The following is a 20,908-nucleotide window of genomic DNA, read 5'->3' on the forward strand; positions in this document are numbered from 1 at the left end:
ATCCCCTCCACAATTTTAGCACACTTGGTTTTCCGCATCCACAACGGACGTTACGCACTGTCATTTTCAATGGTTTTTCGCTAATCCTAAATAAGGAAAAAATCGCAGTTTCGCACAAAAACTCAATTAGTTTTTAAGTTAGTTAACAGCTTCGTGAGAGGACACATCATAGTTAAGTGAAGAAGATTGTTTAGTTTAAGTTTTCAAGGTGGAAAGTCAGAGAATCAACGGAGACCAGGTGAGTCCCTTTCCTGTTAGAATTTTCCTTCTTATTGCTGACTGTTCCGGGTGGTATTTCCTCTCAAATCTCAGAAAAGCGAACTTCATTTCTTTTATATCGGATAATTCACAAACTTGTGTGGCGGAGCAATCCAATTAACAATTTCATACATAATACAGTCCACTAGAATAACTTTAAAATAAAATTTGGATTGATCCGTAACATGTATTAAGTTTCTCAACTATGGGTTGGATACACGGTGATAGAAGGTTCATTCATTGAAAAAAACGATTTGTAATAATTGGTAGTAATTATTTGTATCCGTGTGTAGTGTTCAACTTTTGTTTTGGTACATTTCGTGGAAATTGTTCAAGGCTTCGATAGAAATAAATTACAAGCTACAAATCCTTACGGGCGTAAGGATTATTCAAGAAAAATATTTTTCAAGTTACTGTTATGAAGTATTCTAAAATGTTTTGAATTTCAGACTAAAAATTTATTGGGATCTGAAAAATAATGAGCTGTAGCGATTCTTCGTGTCGGAAGCACCAGTCCGACACTAGGACGATACCTCTAGCAAAATTTTTGTCGTTTTGCCACCCCGGGAGTCAGCAATTGAACCTTTCACACTACCACATATTAGGTTAGTGACAACCAATGGATTTCATATAGAGAACTTGATTGATTTGATAGTGATAAGAATAAAATAAAAAACATAATATACATAAATATATATCATCTCGTTATTTAACCCTCACAAGTAAATAAGAAGAGAAGTATAAATTGCTTTTCTTTCATTTTTTTGTATTGTACGTCACAGAGAATTCTGCCCCACGTTGGGCGCCAATTGTGACGTTAGAATCCCGGCTAGCAGAATTCTCTCGTTGGTCAGGCGTTAACCGATTCATTATGAATTATTGCCAAATTTACTGAATAGAAATGTCAACAGTGAAACCATAGACTACAATCATCGAATTTTTTCATGCGGCTGAAAAACACCCTTTGTAAGACATTACGACGCAATTGATTTCGTAAAGTAAACTGTCTTTAAAATGACAAATCATTTTATGACTGTTCCTTTCAAAGCCGACTGGGCATTTGGATTTTTTCATACATTTAAAATTTGTACCAAAACTTTTGAGATTTATGTTACTGTAAAATTTGAAGTGTTTTCTCAAAAAAATTAAGTAGATAATAATTAAGTGATATTACGTTTGTAGAGTACTTACTGAAATACCATCGTCAAGCGTGTTGAAAGAAATCAGTTTGCTCTGACGTGACGAAAATGCAGATTTACCCATGGTCTCTACCTTGCCGGCAAAAAAACTGCTGTTATCGTACGAGGCACACAAATCCACGAAAATCGAAACCATACAAATCGCGAGGAACATGATGCATAGGCGTTGATGTCACTTCGAAAGACCGCGAAAGACTGCTGTCGCTATATTTCAACCTGCAAAAAAATTAAAAGCATTATTGCATTGACAAAATCGCAATGACATACTCGAAGAATGTAATTGAGCATACAAGATGATAGGGAAGACCAAAACTTCGTCTATATGAATTGAAGGAGATGTGTAAATGAGAAACAATAGCGAAAGCTCAGATTCACGCTAATAGAATTATGAATTGCGGAATAAGATCTTATCTGTTTATTGCAACTTCAAGTTGTCAGCTTGTTCTTCCGTCATCCAAGTGGAATTGTTAAACGGAACACTGCTTCTTTATTGCAATCTTTTCAATAAAGACTGTTCCTAAATACCTCATTAAAAAAGGTGGCAAATTCAACACCTTTTAATAATTACTGAAATTATTGTTCGCAGATTATTATATTTAAGTACAAACAGCAAATTGAATTTAATTCCAACATTTTTTTCGTCTCTTATAGGTTCGCTCTTTTTCATCACCTAGATTATTTTCAAGCAATCGATCCTCCGAACAGCTCGCTCATTTCGTGTTAAGTTTCGATTCGCTGATGCCAAATTCGTCTATGGTTTCAACTGTTGATGAGCACAGAAAAATTTAACATCGTATAATTACCATAGTCTACTCATGTTAGTCTTTTCAATTCTATCTAGAAATATTGAACATGAAAAAAGAGTTTTTGGTCATTTTCTATTATTTATATTGATACAAACCATACGATGTTGTATATTTTTGAATTAGATAAGAATTAAACTTTCAAAAAATGGCACAGAAATCTAATATACCCATTCAAAAAACATGAGGTCATAGCTTCGTAATTAAAAATCCTGCCGAAAAAACTATCACGCCACTGGATTCTACATAAAAAAATGCCTCTATAATGTATTAATTTCAGAGCTCTATCATAATTGTTAGCGGCTTTATAATTGTTTTTCGATATCGCCAATTTTCCAATTTTCGCTTATAAATCGAAAACAAAAGAAGGTGGCCAAAAATGAATAGTAATTACCTACTCTTGTTAGTTCCTCAGAAAAAGAGAACGAGAATGGGGTATCATATATTGTCTATCTCCTCTGATTTAAAAGTTGTAGTGCTAAAACATCGAAATTTGCCGACCTTATACATAAAGGACTTTATTTCGATTTTTGTTGAATATTTTAATTTTTCTCCAATGTAAATTTTTTTGTTCAATTCTTTGATCAAAATCAAAAATTAATAAGCTCAATCTGCCTTCCCTTAAAATTTGCAGCCATAAGCTTTAACCTACTACTACCACTACCACTGACTTCTGTCGGTTCTATTCAGTTCTTCGAGTATTAAAGTGATGGCCCCAGTGCATGGAACTGCCACTGGATGGTCATATATCATCATTGAGTATTGAAGTAGATACTCAATGATAGCACATACAAGTGCCTTTTCCATCTCTTTTCTGAAGTCAAAGTTGTTGCTTTTTACTTCCAAGGATAACATGTGGATGAGCTTTATGATCTCTTTTGGGATGAAAAAGTTTTCACTCTCCGATTTCAAAATATCCACTTGCAATATTGCAATAGCCATTTCAAATCATTCTTAAGGTCTGTTGCGCCACTTTCCGATAAAGTCCCGGGTAAGCTATTCATAACTTATCCAACAAATATCCCTAAAACTTGTGTTTCAGATATGTCGGTTGGGATAAAAAACTAACCGCTAAGCTGAAAACTCTTGGATAATTCAACACCTGGATCAAGTGGCTGATATATTTCTTTCTGGTAGAAAACTCAACTTTTTTCAAGACATGATCATAAGCACAAGGACCAATCGAGTGTATCTTAATTATAGACGATAATATCTCATCATTACTTGAAATTTTTATTTCACGGACAATTACAGAGGTTTGTTCTTGAAAACAATAAACCTGAAGGATATAATATATCAATTCACACTTCATATTAATCCTCACACTTAAAACTCGGAATTTATGTAATAATACCAGGTCTAACCTCCTTAATGGTTCCCAAAACATTCTGAGCTTCTCACAAATCATAGAGAATTGAATAGGTACCCAAACTTAAAGCGAGATCTTTTAACTATAAGATTTCACTTTGAATTTCTTCAACCAGTAGCAACCAGCATCACCATTGTCAAACCGACCTTATATTCAATTATCAGTCTGGTATATATTTTATCCGGCACCCGAGTGGTGGAACAGAAAAAAATTATGCGACAAATTTATCCTGCATATATTCTATCCGACGAAATGTTATCCGGGACTTCATCACCAAGTGGGGAAACAGGCCCTTAATTTCAAGGGGATTGTATTATTAAAACTCCTTATCTTGATAAAATAACCGACAAAGGCATCATAATTGAAATTAGATAAATATGGCATAAGAGGAAGAGCGAATGAATGGATACGTTCTTTTCTCACAAATAGAAAGCAACAGGTTTCAGTTGATAAGTCTATCAAATCTGATATCAAAATTGTCAATACCGGTATAGCACAAGGGAGTATAGCTGGACCCATTTTATTCATAGTTTTTATAAATGACCTTCCTTCATCATTAGATTGTTGCCTTACGACGAATTATGTCGATGACACTAATATATTAGTGGGCGGGAAAAATATACCAGAAGTTCTCGAAAGAGCAGAAACCATCTTTATTAACGCAAAACGTTGGTTCGATATGAATAAACTGAAAATAAATGAATCTAAAACCAATTTAATGATATTTAGAACTAAACAATCAAATTTGTCCAAACCAGAAGTGATTGAAATTGAAAATCATACAATGTATCCAGTAACAACTACAAAATTCTTAGGGGTGAATATTGATGAATTTTTAAATTGGGAAACGCATATAAGTCAATTATGCTTGAAATTGGGAAGTATCGGATATGGAATCAAAACTGTCGCTAATTACATGAACATGAATACACTTAAAATTCTGTATTTTGCTAACTTCGAGTCAAATCTGAAGTATGGTATAATTTTTTGGGGAAGCAACTATAAAATTCAATCAGTTTTCATTGTGCAGAAAAGAATTCTAAGAACAATATGTAACATGAAATTTAAAGAATCATGCAGAGGCAAATTTAAGACTTTGTCTATCATGACTGTATATGGGCTCTATATTTATGAATGTTTGTTGTTCACTTTCAAAAATAAAAATCAATTTGATACAGGTCACAGTCATGATTATGCTACCAGAACACATGATTTAATTTATCCACAGCACAGGTTAACTTTATTAGAAAAAGGTCCTTTTTATATGTGCATAAAAATTTTTAATAAGTTGCCTAACAATATAAAATGTTGTAATAGTTTTAATAAATTCAAGAAAGATGTTAAAAATTTGTTAATTAATCTTGAACCATATAATATGAACGATTACTTCAATTCTGAGAATTTAGTTTAATTTATTTCTTTTGTATGTTTTTTTTGACACTATTTCTTTTTATGTATAAGTTTTTGTATATAATCTGGAAATAAACTATCTATCTATCTATCTATCTATCTATCTAATTGATCCATATCTCATATATAAGTATCAACCTATGTCTAGCTACATATACTGGACAAACTGGCCGCTATATCGAGCGCTATATTAAAGATAGAATTTCTGAACACAAAAATAGTTTCCGAGCCTGCTTCCTCATTTATTGGCTAATCTACATATTTCGAACAAAAAAAATGAATGAATACATTTTTGAATAATTTTTAATACAATGTTGTTAAGTTTCAAACATCTAAATTATAAGTGTGGATCTTATCTATTATTGTGTCTCTATATAAGAGTTTTTAATAGTTAAAAACATAATACTGTAATGTTAAAGTCTCAAACATCTACGTTATGATTGCAGTTCTTGTTGTTCATTTCGGAGCCCTGATGAAGACTTTAAAATAAAGTTGAAACTAGTTGGCTTCTTTCCAAAAGCTGGTTTGTAACTACATTCACGAATCCCGAAAAAATATCCTAAATGGTGAAGCAAATGCATTTTATGAGATGATTAACTTGGTAACTAAGTAAGTCGATTTCATTTCATTGTTGTCAATCGATACATTAATATTTTTAGAGCAATTCCTTGGTATCCCAAATGTTAGACGGAAGTAGTATCAAACAAGCTGTGGATATGGGCAAATCGGAAGAAATAGATCAATGTGCATCACTTTATAGAAAATGTCCTGTAATCAAACATCTACGTTATGATTGTAATTCTTGTTGTTCATTTCGGAGCCCTGATGAAGACTTTAAAACAAAATTTAAACTAGTTGGCTTTTTTTCAAAAGCTGGTTTTGTAATAAAAATCCTTGACCTAGAAACATTTGTGAATTCGCTCCTTTCCAGCATGATGTTTCATATTTTTTACGCTTATTTAGACTGCTTTCCACTCGGTTTACACCTTTTTTCCCAGGATGACTGTAGGTTGAATCCATTTTTCGTCGACACAAAGAACCTCAAAAATCTGTTTATTCCACTTAAACAGCTCACAACAGCGATCGAAATAGATGAGGCATTATTGCTTTTGATCAGCGGTTAACAAGCGATGCACCAATTCCAAGGAAGCTTTCTCATAGGCAAAATTCCACACAAAATATAGCCTTTTGATATCTTCAGTTTCACAGCTATATCACGCAACTTCAATCTACAATCGCTCAAAACTATTTCGTGGCCTTTTATTTTCTAAAACAACTGTCGAATTCGGGCAATCATCGATGGTTCTTCGACCACGTTTGAGTCATCATAGCACTTATTGAATGCTGTTATCATGTTGTTAGCACTTATCAAGCAATCCCTTTGCCTGCACAGTTTTTCCCATAAAAAACAGTGCTTTATCAATACACGAAACTAGTTTTTATCCATTTTTCAAATAACAACAAATGTAGCGTCACTTATTATTTCGATCCAGATTCAACTCTATATTCTGAAATTTCGACAAGCATCTTTTGAAGCTTAATACTAACGATAAAAAAGTGGTATTCTACAGTGCTCCAGGATTCAGAATATTGAACAAATTGAGAAGAATTAACCAGCTAAAAAAAAAACAGAGGTCTTTTTGAATAGGCAAAATAACTAACATTTCTAGAGAGTAACTTACCTCTTTGAAAACAGGTAAGTCGAATTAAAATCAAATGAAAAACTAGGTACCTATTTCCTTCGTCGAAAATCAAACAACGCACTACAACACATTTTTATTTAATGAACAAAAATACAAACTTTCGGTGGTTTTTCACTAACAAACTCAATTAAAATGAATGATAAGACTTGAGATGCACGCTTCAATAACCCTGAAATAAATTTTTCGTCTCCAATCAATTCGAAACTTCCTGCTACGAATCCTTCGATCAAGTCTAAATTAATGACGAACAAAAATGTGTATTACGTATAACAGTTTCCTCAATTGCAATCTTCTTAGATGAATTACATATACCTACATTCATTACAATATTATGTACCCGAACGTGTCTCAAAGAAAGTGAAATTTGTCGCAATACTTATTGTATATTGTCTTTGCCTAAGTGACTGTGTCATTTTATATCTTTATATATGGGTACCGGAATTTTTATGCAGCAGTTCAATATTCTTCTAGCTATTCGAAGATGTACACTCAAATCTTTTTTGCTTTAGCGTTTGGTTCCTGTGCTTTGGGCTCCCCGAAAAAATATACACACGAAGATGAAATGTGAGTATTAAGCAAACACGAACAAAACACATATTTTTTTGCGTTCATACATACACGATAACTCATGAGCAAAAGGACTTAGAAACTTGAAATTTGCTGGATATACTGAGTGAGTTTTAAACATGGAGGGCCTCAATTATAGCGGAAACGAGTCGCACGATTTTTAGAAATTTTGGTGTGAAAGGATCTTGTTATATGGTGGAATTTACATTGTTTTCAAATCATTCCTTTTTCCGGAATAATAATAAACTTTTTTATTTCAAACGAATCAACCTCTATATTTTTTTTCCTTTTGAAATTTAAAAAAATACTGAATATTTTTCATGTAATGTTATCATAATTTCGGAGTTTCATTCAATCATAATCATCTATTATTCAAACTTCGGCGAAAATGATGTAAATGTAGCTATTACTCCAGGGCGCTAAAATGTCTGGAGCGGCCTTGATTTCCTTGAACAATAATCTACATGGAAGAAAGTAAATATTTTTGATTTGCGTATGAAGAATGAAATAAACTGTTGGTAATTTTTTGTTTCTCGCAAAAAAATTCGATTGACGATACGTACTTTATACAAAGCACTGATTTATTTTTAAAATATTTGTGAAGAAAACTCTACCAAAAAGCATTACAAAAGATGTAAACCATAATTCTGGAAATTCGTCGTAAAGTACTGCCCTCTACTTGTGTGCTTCAAAAAAAAAAGATGAAATGAATGTAGAACTTCGTACACCGTACAAAGTTTGGTCATTGTAGGAGCGTCAGAGAGGAAATGAATGGGTACCAAAGTTTGAATGATACGCGAAAAACCACGTGGTGGTAATCCCTCTTAAGACGTACCGGTCTTCGATCGGCAAAATTCTCTTACCGTTATTGATATATTAAATGTATTATTATTACGGAATGTACGTAGTTTTAGGTTCCCCAAATAAACTGCGCAAAAAAATTAATGCACATTCTGAAAATTTCAATTTTAATGAAAGTTAACTCTACATTGACTTTATAACTTATTTTTTATGTTCTCTCGGGAAGGTTTTGAACGAAACAAGACACATTAAATGGAAGAAAAATTCAGAATCTCACCGAATCTTATGTGAAAGAAGAGAAATAAACAATTTTCAAAATACTGGAATGCTGATAAGTGATTTCATACTTGGTATTTCCACCCCTTGCGTTAATTACAGCTCGGCAACGACGCCGACGGTTCATACTCAAAATGAGTGATCTTAAAATGTTCTGATCTAACCCTTCAAGATTTCTCTGAGTTGGATTCCTAAGTCATTAAGAGTAGCTGGATGATTGTCTGAACTTCTCAGCCTTCTATTGAGGTCGTCCCAAACCTGCTCAATCGGATTGAGATCTGGACTTCTTGCTGGCCATTCCATTCGAGAGACTTCAACCTCTTCAAGGTACTCCTGAACGATGTGCGCACGATGGGGTCTGGCATTATCGTCCATAAAAATGAAATTTTCACCAATGTATGGGGCAAATGGCACTACATGCTCTTCAAGAATGTTCCTTATATACCTATCAGCATTCATAGCTCCATTATCAACGACCACTAGGTCTGTGCGAGCAGTCAAAGATATTCCACCCCATACCATAATCGATCCTCCCCCTAAACCAGTAGTATTCAGGAAAGAGCACTGAGCATATCTTTCATGTGGACGTCTGTATACAAGGGAACGTCGATCACAATGAGGCAGAATCTAGACTCATCTGTGAAGAGAACTCTTTCCCAATCAGCCTCTTCCCAATGCTCTCTCGCAAAATCCATACGCGCCCTTCGATGGGCTGGGGTAAGAGCTGGGCCTCTTGCCGCGACACGAGGCCATAAATCATATTCTCTGAGGCGATTTCTTATTGTCTGAGTGCTAATTTGCACCCCATGAGTTTGCTCAAGCTGATTTTGAAGGAGGCGAGCGGTTGCAAACCGTTGTCTCAACGAAGAAACTCTCAAGTAACGTTCTTGAATGGCAGTTGTTACCCGCGGTCTACCCTGTCCTGGTCTTCGGACATTCATACCTGTCTCCCTGAATCGCTGCAACATTCTGGACACACTTGTATGGGAAACTCCAAACCTTTCTGCAATTCTTGTGTATGTCCACCCTTCTTCTCACAAAACTACCGCTTGGGCACATTCCTCTTGGATCAAATTGCGTGTTTCGCGTTGCATAGCGATCGAGTGTAGAAAATCGAACGAAAGAAAAACTATTGATCACTAGAATTGATCAAGAACAACTGATTTCAGAATGGAGCCAATACATTCAAAATCTGATAATCTCATATATTTTTTTATTCCTGCTAGGAAAAAACATCTCTATTGAAGAAAAACGTTGAAAGTGGATAACATATGCATGCATAATTCATTGAGAACACCTTCAGTTGTAGAATAAATTTGAGATTTCCATAATGTGCGTTAATTTTTTTGCGCAGTGTATATACCGTAGTTACGACCATTTACAGCTTTGCCGTTTTAATGAGTTCAGGATCAAATTTTTGACCAATTGTTTTATAATAGGGACTCAATAAACTTTTTAAAACAGCAAAGCTGTAAAAGGTCGTTAAGACCGAACCTTTTTTGGCTTTCATGCCGCTCCTAGAGCGGTTTTTGGTTCTAATGCCCGCCACACACGAGGCGTTTTCTCGAGACTTTGGAAGCCAGGCACCCAAGAGATGCCAGTCGGGCAGTCAAGTTCATTCTCTGAATTACAGTCGTGCAGCCGTGTCCCGAGCTGCCCGACTGTAAAATGATCCGAACGCTCGAACATGGGTGCCTCGTGAGTGGCCATCTTAATGTAAGAAGGAATACCTCAACTGCTGGTTGGTTTGAGCATAAAACAGAATTATGAAGATTCCATTTATTTTAGGAATTTTCAACCCAGTTCTAACCGATACTTTGAATACAACCTGCATTCTACCAACAATCACACAGCAGAACGGAAATCAGATCAGAAAGAATCAAAATCAGCAACTGACAAACTCAGATTCGGCCTTCCCATCGTTTATGGAAGTACAGGAGCTGGGACACAGACTTATCCCCAAACTGGAGGAGTGAGTTATATGGTTTCTCCCATGAAACTGGATATTGGAGGTGTTGCTTTGGGAGCTCTAATTGGATTAGGTGCTATTTTGATACTGCCAAAATTGGCTCACGCCTTTGGTGGTTTACACAGTGGTTATAGAAGTGAGTATTTTTTCTGAATTCATTATTATACTTTGAATCTTATCATAATGCTCCATAGTCCATACTACTGCATGAAAAGGGTACGAGAAACTCGTCAATGAAATACAAAAAATCTATTATTATTCTAAATTTATTATAGCGCCTCCCAAGTAAGGCCCTAAATATGTAGATAATATATTTACGTCAATGAAGAATCCAAAAATCAGAAAATTTTCATTCAGGACTCCTAATGCTTAATGTAAATATTGTATTTGTGCTTTTTGTTCATCTTTTTTTCATCATAAATTTCTCGAATCAAAATATACTCACTTACTTTTGGAGCTTCAACAATCCGAGGCCCGAGCTCTCTTCTGGTATGGAAATGCCCTAGTAAAAGGTTTATTAATAAGAGTTTTGATATGAAAAAACGAGTATATTTCTAAACAAATCATTTTATTTCATTTTAAAGAAGAAGGTAGAACGATATCAGCCAAAGATTTCAGATATTTTTAAAGTTGTCTCATCTATAAAGTTATGTCTGGTATGCTGATATTCGATTTGTCAGTTTTGGAAGCATTTAGTTGTAGTTGATTTATGGTATTCCACTATTTCACCTCTTTACATGACTCACTGAGTTTTCTATAATATTCTTCTGGGCTGGTCTTTAGAAATGTGATCATATTTGCATCATCAGCAAATGTAGGTCATTTATATATAGATTCTATTATAAATAATAAGGGACCAAGGACGCTATCTTGGGGCACCCCTATATTCATTTCTGCTGTTGTTCTTATGTTAACGATTTATTTGCTATCTGTTACTTAACTTATAATCAGCCTAAGTTTCTTACTCCATAGGTCTCTAACTTCAATAACAACCTGTCATGGTTTATATATTCAAATACCTTGTTTAGATCGAGGAAAAGTCCAATGGGAACTTCTCCTTTTTCAATAGCATTCAACACATTCTGTGGCAGTTGGAAAATGGCAGCGCTTGTGTTTTTTTACACAGGAAACCATACTGAGATGTGTTGAAAATGTCATGCTTGTTGAAGAACTGTAATAAACGGTTTGGGAGAATTCTTTCAAATATTTTGGCAAAGTGTGTTTTTAGATTTATAGGAGGTATATCATTTCCAAAGTCTTCCATGGGTCTTTTCTCGTGTATTGGTATGATGATTCCTGTATGCCAGACATCTTAAAGCTTGGGCGATTAGATGAATAACTGTTTTAATTATAGTTCTAGGCATCTGATCATATTCTGTTGACTTTGTAGTATTCAGTTCTTTGGCAGCTATGTATAAATAATTATCAAGTCCCGATACCTATTCTTTTGACTGTATGTTTATTTCGATTAGCATTAGCAAGCGATCGAATTTGGTAGGTTCTAATCTCGTACTGGTAGGTGTTTCATCAAGTACTTCTACTTTTTAGGCTTAGATGATGGAGTTTCTACAGTATCTGATATGCTCTCAAAGTTGGACAATACCCTAGAACAGCACAACATTGACAGCAGTTCTTGCATGCAGAGAATAGTTTGTAACTACATTCACGAATCTCGAAAAAATATTCAAAATGGCGAAGCTAATGCATTTGATGAGATGATTAACGTGGTGACTAGGTAAGTCGATTTCATTTCATTGTTTTCAATGAATACATCAATATTTTTACAGCAATTCCTTGGTATCCCAGATGTTGGACGGGAGTAGTATCAAACAAGCTGTGGATATGGGCAAATCGGAGGAAATAGATCAATGTGCATCACTTTATAGAAAATGTCCTGTAAATAGGGATAACATAGTTAAAGTTATAACTAGTATATTACCTGTGTGAAATTAATTAATATAGTGAGCCTTTTTCTTGATTCACGCTTTATACCTAATTCGCTGGTTTTCAAATTATCCAGTTTATTAGCAATAAGAAGATCTTGTTTCGCTCTTTATAACATAACTCACTTTTCTATGAATTGAATTTGACATTGCTGTCAAAACTAAAACATCTGTTTGTCATAATTATAAATGTCAAATCACATATATGTGGCAACTAGTATTTATATGTAATATTTATTTAAATAAAAAATATTTCTAGTTGAAATAATTTTATTGTGGCAGAAAATAATTGATAATGGGTCTTTGCAAATGTCCAAAACGGCGAGTTACGAATCAATTTTGTTTCGAACATCGGGTTTGCGTCTGCGAAAATTGCATGGTGACAAATCATCCCATTGTAAGTTACCCAAATAAAAGTTGCTAAGTAATTTTTAGATCCATGGATGTTTCAGTGTATAGTTCAGTCATATTTACAATGGCTCCAAGATAGTGATTACAATTCAATATGTGAATTATGTACCAAGGAGTTGAATGTTGAAGATAGTATAAGATTAACATGTTACCGTAAGTTTCTATTTCTGCACTCACCTATTCTATTATAATTTTTTGGGCATTTTATAGAATTGATGAAACTGAGTGTGTTTTAGATGTTTTTCATTGGTCCTGTTTGGATAATTTCTCAAGACAGTTGCCTGCTACGACAGCTCCAAGAGGATATGTTTGCCCTTCTTGTAAAACACCACTTTTTCCACCACCTAATTTAATAAGTCCTGTTGCTGATGTCTTAAAAGAGAAATTGGCAGGTGTCAATTGGGCAAGAGCTGGTTTGGGTTTACCTCTAGTAAGTTTTAACAGCACTTTTTTTATTTCAAATCTTTGAATGCTTCATATTATCTTTATAAATATATTTATTGTATTTCATTCAATTGTTATCATATTTTTATTTTATATAAATTCAGCTTTCAGAAGAGAGGGAGGTTAAAGCGCCTGTAATTCTAAATTCTATGACAAAACCAAAACCTACTTCACCAATGTTAATGAGTAATGGTTCTCATTCTATAGTGGATGTTGATGAGCAAGTACCATTTGTTAGGAATCCATCTGAAAGCTATCAAACATCTTCTTCAAATCGTAGAGTTTTTCAAGATATAAGAGATATAAAATCTATTCCATTTGATCATGATGATGATAAATATAAAAGACGCCTCAATGTATTACGGAACTGGTGGAAGTAAGTTATATTTTTAAAAATTTGTATTCATTTATTCCAACCTTCATTTCATTTTGAATTTGAATTCAATATTTTTTTAGCTTAACCTTTGGACGACCTACTAGGAGAGGTGGAAAAGCTTTATATAAAAGATATTTCTTACTAGGGACATTCTTCCTAATCGGAATCATTCTAATATTTGTATTTTTATCTAAAGTTGGAAGACATTATGCAAATCTTGATCCGAGTTTGGATATGGAAAATAACCATGATCTCAAAGTACAGAAAGTCTGGGAATAGTTATTCAAATGAAAATATAAAGTTATTCTTTATTTTATATATATATATATATATATCACATGTAATATAATTTGAGCTTGTTTATAATTCAATATCTCTGATTAAATAGAAAGATTTTTAAAATTGTAAATTTTTATTTTTAAACACGTTTTTGAATACCCAAATATGACCACAAATTTTTATAGGGTTATATTTCTTCCAGTAAAATTGTTGAAAATTTGACAATTTGTCATATTTTTTAAATTCAACGTTGCAAAAAAATTTTGAATGTTATAGGGGAATGATAATTCCAAACAAAAATTATTCTTCAAAAAATCCAAAATCTGCTAAGTGCGGTTTCATGCAATGTGAAAAAGAAAATTTCAATATTTCCTCATTACCCCAATATGCACATGATTTGTCAACCATAGGTATGCAACTGCTCATTCCAGTTTCTCAAAAAATTTTATAACAGAAGATAACAAATTTAAATATTTTTAGGATTGTCTGCTGGCTCTGTTCAAACAGAAAATGATTGTTGGTATCCTCTATCAAAGATTGAATATGAACAAAAACATTCAAAAATCCTATCTTGTACAGCAGGTCTTAAAAATAGGGATTTGAAAGAACAGAAGCTCAGAAGGGCCTTGAGAGATGAATTGATAATAGATGGTTTGAAATTCGATGAATTTCCACAACAAAATTTGTATGACTTGCAGGATAGGGAATATGTTTATGATATTTCTGATGCAAAACTTTATGAAAATGAATGCCATGATGAAAAACAGAATAGAGAAGAATATCTCAACACTATTCCAGAAGATATTGAAATCAGCAAGAACATCAATAAAAGTCATGGTGTTATGATTGTAAATTATCATTTGACAAAAAATAATAAATTACAAGCCTCAAATAAAAAAGAGAGACCTCCACATAACTTTTCCAATAAGAAAAATACAAAAACTAACTCCCAACCAAATGAAGAATTTAAATCCTCTAAATTACATACTCAGGGAAAACCTGAGAAAAACATAAATGATAATGAAAGTAATACTTTCAGTATGATGAATGACGACAGCAACACCAACTCACAAAAACATTTTCCAGATCATTTACAAACTTCTTATGTCCCAGAGGAATATAAAACTAATTTTAATGATTTCCCGGAATCAAATCCTCCGTTTAGTAGCAGAGATACTTCAAATCAACATAACTTTGGTTGTAGTACTAGATGTATAGGAATGAAAATGTCGATGCAAAATGATCATATTACAAGAACACAGAATATTTCCATGTGTTACCCTCATATGTCCTATATGGAGCCCAAATGTTGCAGTATGTCTTGTCAAGGAATTCCTTGTGGGAAACAAAGAAATAGAATACCCCAACCAGAGTCTAAAATTTCCCCTGAAATTGAAATACCCAATTCTTGCTGCTACAATAATTTAAAGTTCCATGATTCTAGAGGAATGAATTTGAATGAAGAATGTTGCAGAAAGGAGCTTCCCCAAACTAATAAATTTCAAGATGACATATTGAAACTAAGACACTTGGAATGTTGTAGATGTAATAAGTCACACATTGCAGAACATTACAATGAAAAGTTGAATATACAATCAAATAATCCAAAGAAAAAAAAACCTTTTACTTGTTGTAAATCTGGAAAAGTGGATCAGGAAGAACTCTCTATCAACCATAAACCTCAAGTGAGAAAAGAAGATATTTTGGAATTCCCCCATTACCATTGTTGTCCATCAAATATCACCTACAAAGAAAAACCTTTTCAAGAACAAATTCCACCTAATCTAATTCTCCATCAGAAAACTTTGAGTGATACCCATTTCAAATGTAGTAAAGACTGTCCATTTAAATCGGGAGAAGAAAGTCATCAAAAAAATGCAGCACCTAAACCAATGACAAAAACTATTGGTTGTGAATGTACCGATAGAAATCCTGAAAATAAGATTGATGTTGGAAAAAATATCACAATACAAATAATTCCAAACTACAGTCCAGCCACATGCTCTAAACAAGACAACACGCCTCTGGAACATCGGAATAATTTTTATAACGAAGTAAGCTATCAGCAAATTAAGTGTCAACCATATCCACAATTTAGAAGCTCACCACTTGCCTACAATGATCTGGAACATTATCCAAGATATGCTCGGAGAATAAGACCTTTTCGTTGGTTTAGCTGCAATTGGTGTCGTAGGAGACCAGAAACACCTTATCTCAGGTATTCGAAGTCTTTTTGAAATGCTTATCCCATAATCGATCAATCTCACATAATATAAGGATATATTTAGTCCTTAATGGTATAATCCTTATTGTGTCACATTTCTTAGTGAATTTGAAATATGAAGTGACCTACATGAGTTTTGATGTTCACTGTGATTTCTCATGGTATTCTGTGATATTATCAAAAAAGTACCAGATAATCGGTTTCTGGACATATAGATGTGGATATTATCGTTCCAAAGAAAACTTATTCACTAGCAGCGTTCTGAAAAACTGCTGTCTTCCTACAAAACAATATAAAGGCATGAATATTCAGGACACTAAATATGTAAATGAAACAGGTATGCAATGATAAAATGAAAAAACATTATTAAAACTGTTGATAGCAAATCCACCAAAAAGAGAAACATATTTTGTAGCCTGTGTTACTTGAATCGTTACTGGTGAATAAATATTACCGAAATTCGTTCTTCAAGGCTGATATATTATTATCTTTGATATTTAGAATGCTTACTTTCAGGGATTGTCGAAAATATTTGTTTACTAAATTGGCTCAACTGTCCTGTATTCTCACGCAATTTTGTGCGTCATCTGCCGTTCTATTGATTTTCAGTACTTTTCAGTTTTTACTATGGCTAATAATTAAAATGAGAAATACTTACCGCTGCGCTCACGGAAACTGGTATTGGTCTATACGCTGATGGTTCCAAAACTTTCGTAAAAACGAGAGCCGAAATATACTGTAGCATTTCCGAAGTCAGCAAGTAGCTGAGTCCGAGCATATATGCTTTGTATTTCAGTGTGTAGTGTGACCTAAACTTTTCCGGGATATCACAAATGAATCGGCAAAAGATACTAATAGGACAAATATATATTTTATTGAACTTCGACAACCTGTATCTCGAAAGCGAAACAAATTTGGATGTAAGCTGAAAGGAAAAAATCCTTTTTCCACCTCAGAAAACTATCCTTAACGTTTCCTGTTGAACCTTGGGTCACCCAGCATATAAATATTTGGATAGTCCAACAACATTCCAATGTGTTGTGGTGGATTACAATACAAACAATTCAGATACGGTTTTCATGAAAAGGTACGGATTTGGTTAGAAAGCTATCTACACGTTTAAAAACATTATGCTCAGTTGAGTGATCATAGAAGTAACATGATAGACTTGAAGATGGTGTTCCGCAAGGGTCAGTGCTTGGTCATCTGCTGTTTCTCATTTATATGAATGCACTCCTATACGCAAAAAAATAAGGAAAAAATCATCAGTTTTGCTGATGATATTGCTATTTTATACCATGGCAATTCAAAGAAGGAAAAAAGATTATATTTATGATCAATGATCTGCCTATTTTTCTCATAAACCATTTAGTAATTCATCGACCGAAGATGTCGAACATTTATTCATGGTAAATAAAAGCAAACTGAAGATTTCGGCTTCAGAAAAGAGATAGAAAGGTATCATATCTTTTTTATTATTCTGAGCTCTGAAAGCATCAGTGGTGATATGGTAAGATACGATTATCACAGTATAAAGGTATTTACGAAATAAAAATTGGCGAAACATACACGGATCTTCGAGGTTATTTTGACTATTTCCTTATGTATAACCTTGAAGATCTGAGGATAGCCTAGAGGAAAAAATTTTCAAATTTGTTTAAGGATATCGTTACGTTAAATAATACCTAAGAGGACTCAAGACCAACTTATTCTATTATTTTTCTAATACGTATCAACACCAACACGTACTATCCATAAAAACATAAAATTATATTTCAAACACTACTCAAACTTTTGCATTTATTTCTCAATGATTCATTATAAAATCCAAAAATTTTAAATATTATTTCAGAAACCCAAATTTGGCTGAAACGCGAGATTGCTGGACTACAACATGTCAAGATTCATACGAATCTAAAGCGGGCGACTGCGAAATGGTAACACATTGCCAAAGAGTTCTTCCTATCAGTAACAATTACTTCAATAGAGATGCGATTCTTTTGAGGTCTTTGCATCAACTGAATAGAGGTCTTCTACAAGATATTTTCGCAACACCCTGTCCTTCTTCCTCATCAGCTTGCCACAAATCATGTTTGAGCAAATTAAAGGGGCCTCCATATCAGTGCTGGGCTGGCTTAAATCCTTTATGTTACTCAGCAAAACCTCCTACCACTAACCAATTTTGTCAGTATGATACTGATTGTAAAGAGAAAACAAGTACATATTGCTCTTCGAAGGACGTACTCTACGAATGTCTAAAATACCTGAAGAATAGTGGGCCAAACGAGAACGATTGTGAATATATTGATGAAGATTGTTGCTGCTGTTGTCAAAGTTATCATAATAGCTGCTGCTGTGAAAGAAGGTCGAGATGCTGTGAAAAGGAGATTTTCAAACCAAAACTTGAAGAAAAAACATCTTGTTTTACCCGCTGTAGGAGTGTCGAAGCAAAGCAATCATTAAAAAATTGTGGAACCATTGTTTCGAATACATGTTTCAACAAAACGGAAACAGTCTGTACAAATACAGAAATTCGAATAAAAACTCCTAAACCTGAAATGAGGAGAAGACGTATCTGTTGCAGGCGTAGATGTTGCTGCTGCAATCGCACAAGAAACTGCTGCTGTTGCTGTGACCGATGTTACAACAGCGAACCCACTACATGCTACAAAAAAATACAAAAAACCTCGTGTTGCAACGATGAACATATGATTTACTACTGTCAGTGTGAAGCTCCACCTATTTTAAATAATGTAGGTTCTAGTGAGATAGCGAAATCTTCATTGCAAAAATGCATAAAGTTAGGATCGGAAATGAAAAACACTGTTTCCAAGGGAATTGATCAGCAGTCGTCGAAAGAAGACACAATTGTCAAATTTTATGATAAATCAAACACTACTCAAAAATCGACTAGTACTATAACTACCGACAATTCTTCATCCCAAATAGAAGATGTTTTGATAAGGAACTTAACTTTGCACTTGTGTGATCTTGGGGAAAAACGGTTCTCAAAATTCGGAGTATCGCCTCAGCACTACCCTTGGAGTGAGAAGTCATTCTTCGTAGATATGCCACATGAAATTTATCGATTTGTTGGAATAGAAAAATTTGCTAATCCTTTGTCAGAGAAAGTACATGATCCTACACCTTGTTTGAAACCGGAAGTTCTACATGATATAGAATTCGTTAAAAATCAGTTAGAGGCAAAAGAACAAAATAATGGAGAGGATAATGAAAAAGTGTTCGAGGTGAAAAAAAGATGCCTCTCCACAATTTGCAAAGCTTTTTTCGATAACCAACAACAAAACGAGCCTAGCATAAATCATAATATTTTATTAATTACGAAAGAAAAATCAAACTTGATTGAAAGCAATTATGCAAAAGTGAAAAATGAGATGGATAACAATGAAAAACCAAATAAAGAAGAACCAAATAATCCAAGAAATGATGTTGAAGAAAAGAAAACGATTAAAGAAACACAAAAATGTACAGACATCAAGATTCTGTCCGAAATTAAAAAGAAAAATAAAACTCATTCGAGTAATCTCATCAAGTCAACTTCCAAAATATCACAGAGTATACCTACAGTACCTTCAAATATATGCAAAAAATCTTCAAATATATCAAGGATATCATCAAATATCTCAAAGGTATCTTCTTCGAATAGTAGCACAAATTATACTCCAAAACCTTTTACAACCAAAACTGGTTTGATGTCATTCATACCATCTTTCAGAGAAAGTTACAAAACTACTTCAACAGTGAAGAAAAACAAGAACCCGTTAACAAAGATTGATATAAAAAGTAAGATGTCGAAGACACAGTACAAAAGCAAAAATGAGAAAAACAAAAAAATGAAGAGTAATATTGATAAATTGAGTAATGAAGAAAATATCGAGGTGAAAAGTATTCCTCAACAAAATGAAAAAACTACAGAAAAAATTGAATTGGACAATACTAAAGAAACATTATCAAAAGAAACAAAAATTCTCGGTTCTAATGGAAATTACGATTCAACAGTCCCGCTACAAAGAGAAGAAGAAAATGGAGCTGATGAAGGAACAAATAAACAAGATATCAAAATTGATCATGAGCCTTTCAACGCTAAGAAATTCAATGAAGAAATAAACGCTTTCTACGAAAAATGCTTCAAAATATCTACAGCATCGACAGCAAAAAATATGATCCCTTTTTATAATACAAGCGTTTCAGATGTTGTTAAAAGTTTAGAATCTAGATGTTCAATTTATTCTCCCCAAATAAATTCTCAGGAAAGGAACGAAGTTAAGCCTGATATCAAATTTCCTAATGAAGATTGTAAAAATATCGTTTTCTCTAATAAAAGTAACAGTGAATTTTATTCTGAAGTTTTCGAAAGATCTTATGAACAAAATAATATGCGAATTCCAAATAAAATTATGTCTAAAACCGATCTCATCCACCTGAATTAATTGTAATTGTGTGCTGAATAAATGTTTATGAATTATCTCCCATTTCATTAATACCATTTTGTTTATTTATAAATAAGTTATACAGGATGTTTTGCTGTGATGGCCTATTAGACGTTTATGGAAAACTAATCATAATTTCGTGATGAAAATTTTCATGTGTTTGGGACAATGATCTCTCTCCCTAAAATATTTTCAGATCTCTACAACTTATGGTTATACCGGAAACAGACTACTACTTCCTTATTGAGGAAAATCATCCTGTATGTAATTCTCTGATTTTTGTCAGATATTAATGTATGTGTATTATTTTTTAATTAGTTTCTAATCTTTCTAAAACTCCAGTAGTTTTATAACTTTGAATTGTTCTTCAACAATAATAGCATTGCACTTGCACTCAATATTTGAGTGACAACAAATCCGTCAGA

The 20,908-nt window shown here is 33.5% G+C and overlaps 4 protein-coding genes across 4 annotated transcripts in view; 3 read left to right on the plus strand and 1 right to left on the minus strand.

Moving 5' to 3' along the window:
* The window catches only part of LOC123684312, a 28,366-nt gene extending 26,697 nt beyond the window's left edge, over nucleotides 1–1,669 (minus strand). Inside the window, exon 1 of the mRNA XM_045623527.1 lies at nucleotides 1,450–1,669. Within this exon, the coding sequence (XP_045479483.1) occupies nucleotides 1,450–1,611 (162 nt within the window). The 5' untranslated portion in view covers nucleotides 1,612–1,669. The remainder of the gene's footprint in view (nucleotides 1–1,449) is intronic.
* A 5,542-nt stretch (nucleotides 1,670–7,211) lies between these two features.
* Nucleotides 7,212–12,557, plus strand: LOC123686285. The gene is made up of 4 exons (XM_045626333.1): nucleotides 7,212–7,306; nucleotides 10,175–10,491; nucleotides 11,904–12,090; nucleotides 12,143–12,557. The coding sequence occupies exons 1-4, from the start codon at nucleotides 7,224–7,226 to the stop codon at nucleotides 12,300–12,302; spliced, it is 747 nt and encodes a 248-aa protein (XP_045482289.1). The 5' UTR covers nucleotides 7,212–7,223; the 3' UTR covers nucleotides 12,303–12,557.
* Nucleotides 12,464–13,931, plus strand: LOC123686282 (zinc finger protein-like 1 homolog). Its single transcript, XM_045626322.1, has 5 exons — nucleotides 12,464–12,695; nucleotides 12,751–12,862; nucleotides 12,946–13,139; nucleotides 13,258–13,529; nucleotides 13,610–13,931. Exons 1-5 carry the CDS (start codon nucleotides 12,594–12,596, stop codon nucleotides 13,806–13,808), a joined length of 879 nt encoding a protein of 292 aa, XP_045482278.1. The 5' UTR covers nucleotides 12,464–12,593; the 3' UTR covers nucleotides 13,809–13,931.
* Nucleotides 13,932–14,026: 95 nt separating this feature from the next.
* On the plus strand, nucleotides 14,027–20,518 carry LOC123686275. Its single transcript, XM_045626308.1, has 3 exons — nucleotides 14,027–14,218; nucleotides 14,289–16,026; nucleotides 17,885–20,518. Exons 1-3 carry the CDS (start codon nucleotides 14,089–14,091, stop codon nucleotides 20,481–20,483), a joined length of 4,467 nt encoding a protein of 1,488 aa, XP_045482264.1. The 5' UTR covers nucleotides 14,027–14,088; the 3' UTR covers nucleotides 20,484–20,518.
* Nucleotides 20,519–20,908: the final 390 nt, after the last annotated feature.

Source organism: Harmonia axyridis, chromosome 1 (genome assembly GCF_914767665.1).
Source record: "Harmonia axyridis chromosome 1, icHarAxyr1.1, whole genome shotgun sequence".
NCBI lineage: Eukaryota > Metazoa > Arthropoda > Insecta > Coleoptera > Coccinellidae > Harmonia > Harmonia axyridis.

What these genes read in the sequence shown, in the direction of transcription:
- LOC123686282 (XM_045626322.1), top strand. Translation starts at nt 12,594, where the DNA reads ATGGGTCTTTGCAAATGTCCAAAACGGCGAGTTACGAATCAATTTTGT. An exon ending in TGGTGACAAATCATCCCATT is followed by an intron (nt 12,696 to 12,750) that starts GTAAGTTACCCA and finishes TGGATGTTTCAG; the next exon opens with TGTATAGTTCAGTCATATTT. An exon ending in GTATTACGGAACTGGTGGAA is followed by an intron (nt 13,530 to 13,609) that starts GTAAGTTATATT and finishes ATATTTTTTTAG; the next exon opens with CTTAACCTTTGGACGACCTA.
- LOC123686285 (XM_045626333.1), top strand. Translation starts at nt 7,224, where the DNA reads ATGTACACTCAAATCTTTTTTGCTTTAGCGTTTGGTTCCTGTGCTTTG. An exon ending in TATACACACGAAGATGAAAT is followed by an intron (nt 7,307 to 10,174) that starts GTGAGTATTAAG and finishes CATTTATTTTAG; the next exon opens with GAATTTTCAACCCAGTTCTA. An exon ending in TTTACACAGTGGTTATAGAA is followed by an intron (nt 10,492 to 11,903) that starts GTGAGTATTTTT and finishes TCTACTTTTTAG; the next exon opens with GCTTAGATGATGGAGTTTCT.
- LOC123686275 (XM_045626308.1), top strand. Translation starts at nt 14,089, where the DNA reads ATGATAATTCCAAACAAAAATTATTCTTCAAAAAATCCAAAATCTGCT. An exon ending in ACATGATTTGTCAACCATAG is followed by an intron (nt 14,219 to 14,288) that starts GTATGCAACTGC and finishes AAATATTTTTAG; the next exon opens with GATTGTCTGCTGGCTCTGTT. An exon ending in CCAGAAACACCTTATCTCAG is followed by an intron (nt 16,027 to 17,884) that starts GTATTCGAAGTC and finishes ATATTATTTCAG; the next exon opens with AAACCCAAATTTGGCTGAAA.